Source organism: Solea solea, chromosome 18 (assembly GCF_958295425.1).
Source record: "Solea solea chromosome 18, fSolSol10.1, whole genome shotgun sequence".
NCBI lineage: Eukaryota > Metazoa > Chordata > Actinopteri > Pleuronectiformes > Soleidae > Solea > Solea solea.
Window position 1 is genome coordinate 3,996,201 of NC_081151.1, and position 10,772 is coordinate 4,006,972.

Genomic DNA, 10,772 nt, shown 5'->3' on the forward strand with positions numbered 1-10,772 from the left:
AAATAGTTCTAGGTAAAAAGTCATAGGTTAGTATCTCGTCCAAAATCAGTCAAAAACTCATTGGTTAGTATGTCGTCCAAAATGAGTCAAAAAGGTCATAGGTTAGTATGTCGTCCAAAATGAGTCCAAAAAGTCAAAGTATAGTATGTCGTCCAAAATGAGTCCAAAAAGTCATAGTATAGTATGTCGTCCAAAATGAGTGCAAAAAGTCATAGGTTAGTATGTCGTCCAAAATCAGTCAAAAAGTCATAGGTTAGTGTGTCGTTCAAAATCGGTCCAAAAAGTCAAAGGTTAGTATGTCGTCCAAAATCACCAAAAAAAGTCATAGGTTAGTATGTCGTCCAAAATGAGTGCAAAAAGTCATAGGTTAGTATGTTGTCCAAAATCAGTCAAAAAAAGTCATAGGTTAGTATGTGATACAAAATCACCAAAAATCATTCATTTTTTTTCCTTTTTTTCTGTCTAATGTTCTGAGAAAACAGTTCTTTGCATTGATTCTGACCATGGGCGGGTCTTAGACCAAGCTGCCCACTGATCGTCACAGGCTTGGAGTCATTGTCCGCCTGGAACGCCAACTTTTTCTCTGTTTGTCTGCTACAATCTTTAAGGTGTTTGATGTCCATGACGCCAGCTTTGGGAGTTGTCGCTTGAGATTAAACTAGTTTGTTGCATGTGATGTTTAATAATGCACAGGGCGGGTCTGCAATTGTATCGAACATAATTGGATGGTATTTGGGCACTGTTGTGCGTCAGCAATAACAAGAATCAGTTTTCGGAAAAAACAAAACCTATAAGAGTAAAGCGTTTTTGACCTTTAGGTGTTGCATTAAAATCCCTTTTAAAGACCTAGGTGAAAGCCTGAAGTCAACCAGGACAATTCTACCTGACTTTTTTTTTTTCCATTTATTATTTTACTGTTGTTTTTACAGATGTTATGTTTATAGGTCACATATTTAGGCTTTAAAAAAATAGTTTTTTGCACAAGAAAAATGAGTTTTTCTTTAGGTTTTTGATCATACAAGTGACTAGAGTGAACTTTGAACTGTGAGGTTTTTCCAAATTTCATTTTGAGCACTTTTTGCTCAGGTGTGTTTATATAGTTGGTGAAAATGAAATAAAGATTACATTTTCATCAGATCTGTCTGGGTTGTGCAATGAGCACTTTGAGGTCTAAGCTGTGTTGTGCCTGAGTTTAGATGAAGTTGCATTTCAGCGAAACTGCAGTTTATTCACCTGTCATTTAATCTACTCTGACATGTGAAGTTATTTACTTGTCGGCTTTCCGAAAAAACGAAACTTATAAGCCACAATGATGCAAGGACACATAAAAACCTTCTTGACCTGAGCGCACCTGTCATCAGCAAACAGAGGAGACTCACAACTCTAGCTGAAGTTAAAGACTGTTTTTTGGTCTCTGTCTCCACCTGCTGTAAGGAAGGATATTCATTTTGGTCTCTGTGAATATCCATCCATCTCTTACTACTACGTTACAACTTCGGCCTGAATTTGTGAAATTTGGAAACACGTCACAGTTCAAAGTTCACTTGGCTTTGGTTTTTATGAACAAAAGCAAAACGCTCCATTTTATGACTTCTGCACAATGTTTGCTACTTTCTATAAAAACATAACAGTAAAACCATAAAATAATAAATGGTAAAAAATTGAAGTATTCTTACCCTGAAGTGAAAGCCAAGGAGAAGAGTTGGAGGTCTTTAAAAGGGATTTTAAAAGCTCGATGGTTGAGGCAGATTTCATTTCCGTGGGTCAATTGTTCCAAAGTTTAGGGGCAGCTCTTAGTCAGGATTTTGGCACTGTCATTTTTCCCTGTCACATATAGAGAATTAAAAGAATCCAGCTGAGATGTTAGGAGTAAAGACAACATTTTTTTTAACTTTTTAAAATAGATTTTTTTCCTTTATTCTTGTAACACAAAGGTTTGTTTCCACAGGTTCTCCCAGACACATTACAGGTTGCTTCACATTCGTGCAACAACAACAACAGCAAACCTGTATGAGACAGACATGCAGGCGACAAGTAGGGACAGACTGAACCTTGGGCACTTGAGGGACAATAGCTGAGCTGGAAGGATATTGCCCATGTCAGATGACGATAAATATTAAATATGTTACACGAGACAAATTATTAAATTAATATAAAGTATATGTTCTTTGAATTTGCTATCTTTTAAATACATTCATATGTACTGATCCAAAAGCCACATGTAAGACAACAACAATACACCAGCCGGACAAGAAAAATCTCAGTGAGAAAAAGGCACCGGTTTTAAAACACAAGCAGTAAAAGTGGTGAAACTATAAATCCAAATGCCCGTGCAGCTCTGGAGCACAGCTCCTTCTTCTTCTTCTTCTTCCACAGCAGTTTGCGCTCATGTTCAGTTGCATTACTGTACTGGCATCTTCCTGAGCCGGAAAACTCCAACAATACCCAGTTTATCATTATCCTTCTTTCCTCTTCAGTGTTTCCCCAACGTGAGCTAATTTGTGGTAGTTACTGGCTTAGTTAGTTTTCAGAGGATTACATGACTTTGCATGCATAAACGTACTCCAGTGCAGACAAGGATACAGGATACGGCTGGAATGAGGGCAAATTGGTGCAAAACGAGTACCAATTTCATGAAGGGCAATCTTTAAAGGGTAAAGGGTTTGTATTTGTAACTACTGGCACAAATTGTTTTTTAAGAACTATTCTTATTGTTTGATTAATCCCTTTGGCTGATTTTAAATAAATTCGTGACCCTAAAAATTATTACATTTAAGGGTTATGACTAATTTATGCATTTTATAAAGTTAATTCATACAATTGGTTATTTATGATTCTGTTAGTGAATAAATAATAAGATGCTAGAATGGCAACCCCCTCCGTTGCATTTTAAGCAAGGGGTTTTTAGTTTGGGGATGAAATGAAAAGACTGACGTCCCTTCAGTCCTCTGTCTGGTGCTCAGGTCACTTGCTCAGGGTGCTGAAAAGGTCTGTTTGTCCACGGTTCCTCTCTGAGCGATTCCATAGGGCACGTGACACGCCACTGTCCCCATCTCCGCGGCCCCTTCCACATGGAACATCTGGTCATCGAAGAAAATATGCGGCCGGATCTTCTCCAGCATGGGGCCCTTGGGTGCGCCCGCCAGGAAGAGAGCCTCGTCGATCTCCAGACCCCATGAGCGCAGAGTTTTTAGGGCCCTGGTGCCAGAACTGGCTGCACTGCGAGCCGTCACCAGGTAGGTCCGTATGGGGCAGTCCATGCGCTGGCCTTTGCCATAAAATTTTTTCTGCAGTTTACCGAGCGCCTCCAGGAAGCCCTTCAGAGGCCCCTGTAGAATGATAGATGTACTGTGTGAGTGACGGTCGGTCTCCATTTACTATACATTACAATCTGATAGAAGTGAGGGCAGAAGTCAGAACACATAACCCTGATTGTGTATAAGAATGTGCAATGCAGAGTGTATTATATCCTTATTTTCAGCACAATCTAGGCAATTTGATGAACAAAAATTATAATTTTCACCAACTCTATAATCACACCTGAGCAAAAATTACTCAAAATGTTTAAAATTGGATTGAATTTGTAAAATAAGTCACAGTTCAAAGTTCACTTGGTTCGCTTTTATGAACAAAAACGCTCTGTTTTGTGACTTCTGCACAATTATTGCTGCTTTATATCACAACTAAAAATAACTTTGACTCAACAACACAAAACCATATTTTTTAAAGCCTGAATATGTGAACTATAAACACACACCCCGAGGATGTCCATATAAGGAGATGTGTTTTATTCCCATGGCAATTTACCATGGGTGCACCTGCGGCACAGATCTGTGTCGCGTGAGCAAGGGTTAATGTTGAAATGCAGCTTTTTTTTTTTTTTTTTTAAATCAATAGTTTGTTCGTTTTACAGTATTTTGATCCATCTGATATTTTGTTTCCTGTCTGTCTTGTGTTGCAGTGATGTCAACAAGATACCAGCAAAGAAACGGTTTAGTGTCATGAAACAAAAAGGTCACATTTGTGACATTAAACCTGGGCTATACATCCTCAATTTGAATGAATGCACTACATTTCAATGAGCAGTGTGATAACTGTCACTGTGTACCATACATGATCCAGAGGCTTGTTCTCATGGGCCTTCTCGTGCTCAAAGAACTTGTCCAGGCCGTGGGCCTTGTAGATGCGCTCGGACTCATCGGAGAAGAGGACGGCGTCACCATCGAAAGCGACGCGCAGCTGCGTCTCCGACACCTCCGTCATCTTCTCTGGGGTGAACATGGTGGCTGCTGCTATCCCTGGTTCGTGGACAGTGTTACACACACACGGACAAACGTTCTGTGGTTAGCACACATCAAGGAACGTCACTCTCAGTGTCCACGTAGCCTCACTCCTTTTGTACTGACCTTCTTCCAAAGCTTCTCGAACTTTGCCCGAGTCAGCAGACAGGTACAGGTTAGCGTGGTAGGCCTTCAAGTAGCCTATAGGACTGTTCCCGCCTGTCATACAGAAGCGCTCAATGAACAGCTCTGCAGAGATAAGGAAGCAAAAACTCAGTAAACAGACATAATCTCAGTGGATAATCAGGCAAAGTAAGTCCTTAAGATTTATTTGTTTGAATTAATTGTCGCTGCCTAACAAACAGACATCAAGCCTTGGCTAATTTGCAGTGCTTGTCCCTTGTTTTAAAAACTAAAACAAATAATATGGCAGAGAGTCTAACAGCATTGACAAACATCAACAATACAGCATATACTATCACAGTTAAATACACAATAAAGACTACAAACAGTGATTATATCAGTGACTGAAGGCAACAAAAACAATTAGGAACGGTAACTGTGACGGAGTGGGTACTCCTATATCAATATTCTTTTAATTAATTATTGGAGTTACAGGTACGTCTGTGGACATGTGTGTGTGGTCCTACAGTAAATGAAAAAATAAATAAAGTATTATATATTGTAGTATTATTATTGTCATAATCTATTAGTATATACACATTAGTAACGTGTGATTATAAACCTTAAAAATTATCAAAAAATATACAAATGAAGTTAGATTTATAGATTTAACATCCAGGGCTAATTATCAGTTTAACTGGCTTTAACAGCATTACAATGAATGAAAACACATCATCCCAGAGTAACTTGCCAAAATAATCGACTTTATGGTCAATGTCGCCATCTAGCGGACAAATAAATAACTGCAGTACTCGAAACGATGCCATTTAACCGCGAGTGAAACAAAGCGTGCATTTCTGAATAAATATAGTTAAAATGGCGAACATACAACAGTTAAAAAGCAATAAAACAAGACTAGTGACTTGTAGTAACAGTACTTGCTGTCCAACAAGGCAGTTAAACTCACGTTTCTGCGTGAACGCACACGGCTAGCATACATTTTAGCTCCATCATCTCAGAATCAACACACCTTGTCGTTACGAGGATGTGACGTAACAACTATGGAAAGCGTACTAGGACAAACTAAGAAGAAACTCACAGGTGTAAATGGGATAGATGAATGACACAACGAAAAGCAGTAACAGAATATGGAAAAAGAAAAACGTACATGTATATACATATGTATATATCTATACATAAGTATATATATATGTATATATATATACACACATATATATATACACACACACATATATATATAGTCAGAATTCTCAGATTAAAGTCAGAATTGAAAAAAGTCAAACTCTGAGATTTGAGAATTCTGTCCTTTCTCTTTGACTGTGTCTCTGTTTGTGTCTTCTTCCTGTGTCAACAGAGCATTCAGTGTGTGTGTAACCTCGGGAGGGACACTGGATCATTAAGTCATTGGGAATCAAGAGAAACCACAGGAAAGCAGTTCATTTTCATATAAACACACCTGTGCAAAAAGTACTCAAAATGTTTAAAATTGGATTATATTTGTGAAATTTTAAATATGTCACAAATCAAAGTTCCCATGGCTCGTTTTTATGAACAAAAAATCTATTTTGTCACACAATTATTGCTACTTTATATCACAGCTAAAAACGCAAAATATTAAATGAATCATAACTTTGACTCGACAACACATGAGAAGATGAAAAAATAAAATAAAAATTTAAAGCCTGAATATGTGATGACACATGATGTCCATATAAGGAGTTGTGTTTTATTCACATGGCAATACCATGGGTGCACCTGCGGCACAGATCTGCTTTTGTTTCAAGTTTGTGGTCCTGTGGATCGTGTGATATCATTTCCCACCAGAGGTCAAACTTTCCACACGTAGGGTATGAAAATGCACTTCAGTGATTGGTTATCCACAACAACCTGAACAGGGGAAAAAGACCATGGGATGTTTCACAAGTAGGAAGCGGAACTCACGATGATGATTGATAGTATTGATGAGTCTGACCTTGACAAAGGAGAAGGCAGGTCCGGGTCTGAAAGGCTCCGTTTCATGCTCCACTTGATACTTGATGTAATCCTCCATGCCCTGCTGTACATAGATCTGCTGCTCCCTCTCCATGTTGAAGAGGACTCGAGCTGACACAGCGATGGTGATGGCATTCTCCGGCTTGGGCTGGATATATGAAAAGAAGTTTTATTTTAAACTCTTCCACCTACGTTGTTTTACATTATTCATACACTGCACGGCACTAACTTTGCTGATTTGCACAGTTTCCTTGTGAGTACATCATTTATTTAAGAGGTTATTGCCAGTGCCTTATATGCCTCCAACAGCTGAGTGAGACGAGGTGTCGGGAGAGAAGTGACAGTGGGATGTGACATACTTTCCCCTGGAACACTGTGATAGTGCAGGCACACATACCAGAGTGGCTGACACCTGTTAGCGTTTTGGAAGCTGGAGCAGCAAGAGTGGGCCGAAGCTATGACTTTAATTATATAAAGAGTCAAAAATAATAATAATAAAAACCTTGTGTAGATACTTCAAAAAATGACTTCTAGAGTATCAAACATAAAAGAGTAAGACTTAGGACTCCCCGCATCCTGTCAGGGCCTGAGGTCTTAGACGCTGTATGTTTTCGGTAATTTGAAGCATCCTCTCTTGTAATAAATACAAATGAGGCCACCGACACAAAACTGTCCACCCGATCTGTAATGAGACCCTTTTTAATCTGCTGCTGCTCAGTTTCCAGCCGACAACAGAAACAGAAGTATTGACATTTCCATTCTTACGCATGAAATAAACTGTGACTCTGAAACTACACCTGTGGATGGATGCTGCACATAAAAGGATGCAGAGATACTCACTGGTTTAGGTTTCCTGGTGGGGGTAAGATTATTACTGCTGCTGCTGCTGCTGCCATTTCTGGTCAAATCCTGTCCACTGACAGTCAGAGTCTGACTGTTGCTCAGATTCATCTTACCTCGCCTGGACCACACTGAGTCCCAGTGTGTCCTGTGTCCTAAAAGGCTTTCCTTTTCTTTTGTCCTCCTTTCTCTGGAGTTCCCCACAAAGTCCCTTTATGCACTCTTGCGAAAATTCTGAGTCCAGTCTTGGTGCATTCAGGAGATGAGTGTCGGTCTGACTGCAGCTGTGGAGGCACTTAACGCTCTTAAAAAGGCAGAGCAGTAGTAAGATGCCGGTTCATCAGAGAAATACTCTATTCAAGCTGTTTATCTTAATCATCACCTGTTTTATATTTCCAGCTCAGCTCCTCTGTGCCTGTCTCTCTCTCTCTCTCTCTCTCTCTGTGTGTGTGTGTGTGTTCCCCTTTTCCTCACACACACTATTGACTTCAAGCCATTTTGCATCCTGCCCCCTTTCTTAACCCTTTCAGCATCTTATCCGTGTGGCGCTGCAGCAGAGCATGTTATTCAATGCATGTGACATACTACTGTCGTAGTCTATTGGTCAGAACAGAACAGGCTAGCGTGTCGAAGCCCAGCTGTGACGCGATGCTTGAAATGTACAGAAAGTGGAAGCGGAGTGTAATGCATATGAACATACAGATGTTATTGCTCAGAGTATTAACCCTGTGTGCTTTTAACTTCACGTTCCTGCTCAGCAGTCTGGGAAATAGAGTCCATGTCATGTCATTTGCTTCTCCTCCTCCTCCTCCCCTCGAGCATCCTCCTTGTGTAAAAAAACCCCCCTGCAGAATCCTGCCACGGTCTGAAATATGAAGCAGAGATCACGGTTGCCAGGCAACAGCCTGGGAGTCAGAGGGGCTGGAACACGGACATCCTTGCTCCGATTGGCTGTGAGGACACAAGACTGCATTACGGCAATCATCAATCAGAGGAAGAGACAAGGTGACGCATGGAAAAAGATGAAAGTGTGTGTGTGTGTGTGTGTGTGTGTTTTGCTTTAAAGAACATAAACGTATTATTAATCATATTAGCGGCGCTTTAACTGCAACAGACGGATCATTGGTCACCTACGGAAGGATTCAGGGGAGTCGATGCTGAGCAGGAGCAGAGATAATAGAGACGCAGTCAAATGTGGGGGCATCACTGCGTCTGTTAGAATAACCATCATCATTATGATAAACACTGCAAGACATCAGAATCCAATCCAACATTGTTGACCAAAGTGCTGTACAGTAATAAAGCAAACAGAGACTTAAAAGCAGGAGGGTTTTTTGTGTTTCTATTAACAACCATGATGGATTTTAAATGTATTCATTCAAGGGGGTGATTGATGTACCTGACTGTAACATTTACATTTACATACATTTATATTGTCACTCTCATCTGTGTTGCATGTATCAGTCTTGTATCTTACCAGGAAATGACTTTGGTAGAAGTTGAAGTCACTTTTTATAATATAACTTAAGTATATGACATTTACTGTGATTTTCTGATATAAAATGTACAGAAGTAAAAGTATTAAAAAAAAGTAATTAGTTAGGATTGAGTCACGGTGGCTCAGTGAAGGGGCGTGGGTTCAATTCCAGGCTCTGCTAGTCTTTATGCGACCTTGAGCAAGACACTTAACCCCATGTTGCAGCGTGTGAATGTCGTGTAAAGCAGCTCACCGAGACTAGAAAAGCTCTATATAAATACAGACCATAATAATTCATTTTATTTATAAAACACTTTGCTTTTTTTTTTTAAATCTCAAAGTGCTACAGAAGCAGGTTAAAATCACATGTGCAGCCATCTGCCTCGACTGGTTGGGGTGAAAGGAAAATGGGGGACAGAAGAGAGGTGGGGGAGAGAAAGGACAAGAGGGAGATGAGGTAGAAACAGAAGAGAGAGAGAGACCAGGGGCAGATACACAACAACTGTATCAAGTTACAAGTTTATACAGTCAATGATTACATGTTTATAGCAATACAATGTAATCTATATAAGCAGCAGCAGAGAGTGTTGATAAAAATTATACTGATATCAACTTTTAATTATAGCACAACAATAATGGTGATGATATGTATGATAGGGATAGCCTCGAAAACTGGATCTTGATCCTGCTATATGGCGTGCTGGCAGCGTGTGGATGGGTATGATAGAAAATATGTTGAAGTGGCTTTGAGTGAGTCATCGAGACAAGTATAAAGTATATAGAAAAGTATGAAGTATATAGAGTCTCGACAAAACAAAAAAACACAACACATTTTATTAAACTGCGTTTTGTCTTCTTTCACCCCAGCTGTAATCAGCCGACAGCCAGCAGACCACACGCTATTAATCATGCTCCAATCACAGCTACTCTAACACCAAGGCGGTTCATTTAATCAACACTCCTCCATCACTCTCTCATGACACCAACTGCTGTTGCTGCGGACAAAGCTTTGCCGTCACCATGCCATCCTCCCCCTCCCCTCTTTCTAAGTCTGAAAGCTCAAAAGTAAAAAAAAATGTTATTCAGTGATTTGTCACGGCAGTTTGATGCCGCCGTGCAGTGATGACTCCGCCCATGTTGACTAGGTACTTTTTTTGTAGTGGAAATGCAACCTAAACCGTGCCGTGCCGAGGCGAGCCGGGATCATAGTGGAAAAGGGCCACTAGAACATTTTTGTGTTCTGTCCACAGTACACAACACAAACACAAACACTCAACAATTTCAGGTGCAGGTCAAACAAGTGGAAATGTGGAAAACCAGGAAATGTTTGGGCTTTAAAACACAATAAGAAGGACAACAACAAAAACATTCTCAAATAAGATCAAAATCTATACTTAACTTTTACAAGACAGACAAAAACGAACTGACAAGGCACGGGGAGACGAGGACTATTTATACATGAGGTAGGGGAACACAGGTGAAACCAATGAGGGGCGGGGTCGGCAATCTCGATGGAGGGAAAAGTCAGGATGTGAAAAAAGAGGGGAAAGATGCGTACAAAATAAAACAGGAAATGCACGACAAGACTGGATATGAGTGACTTTAACGAAACACAAAGAGACACAACATGAACTCACTGAGACATGACAGAACGTGGAACACTAAACGTGATTACATCACAACATTAACATATTTGACGAGACAGTGAGTGAGATACAACGTTGTGTTGTATGTGTTCGAGACTGTGCTGCAAAACTATTAGTTCTGTCATTTATTAGTTTCTTTTTCTGTTTTGTGGTTTTGTCCACACATTTGTTTCTCAACTAAATTACAAGTAAAGGAAACTTTGTGTCTATTTAAACACTAAACACAGTATTTTGTTATTACCATCAACGGTGTGATCCTTTTTTCTTTTCTTTTTCTTGCATTTCATGCTCACAGCCACTAGAGTGTAGTGAAGGATAAGCTGCCGACTGTGCACTGCTGAAAACCCCTCACTGCCTCATTCATGCCTCTGGTGTTGTAGACAAAGAGGAAGT

General features: G+C 40.0%; 1 protein-coding gene across 1 annotated transcript; it reads right to left on the bottom strand.

The window, feature by feature from the left end:
• Positions 1–1,634: 1,634 nt before the first annotated feature.
• LOC131444353 (cytosolic 5'-nucleotidase 1A-like) lies at positions 1,635–7,774 on the bottom strand. Its single transcript, XM_058614587.1, has 5 exons — positions 7,257–7,774; positions 6,366–6,564; positions 4,407–4,529; positions 4,114–4,298; positions 1,635–3,329 (listed from the first exon to the last, which is right to left on the bottom strand). The coding sequence occupies exons 1-5, from the start codon at positions 7,365–7,367 to the stop codon at positions 2,973–2,975; spliced, it is 975 nt and encodes a 324-aa protein (XP_058470570.1). The 5' UTR covers positions 7,368–7,774; the 3' UTR covers positions 1,635–2,972.
• Positions 7,775–10,772: the final 2,998 nt, after the last annotated feature.

Coding starts and splice junctions, on each gene's coding strand:
- LOC131444353 (XM_058614587.1), bottom strand. CDS start 7,367: ATGAATCTGAGCAACAGTCAGACTCTGACTGTCAGTGGACAGGATTTG. Junction 4,530..6,365: donor CAATACTATCAATCATCATC/GTGAGTTCCGCT, acceptor TTATCTCTGCAG/AGCTGTTCATTGAGCGCTTC. Junction 3,330..4,113: donor AGAACAAGCCTCTGGATCAT/GTATGGTACACA, acceptor ATCATTCTACAG/GGGCCTCTGAAGGGCTTCCT.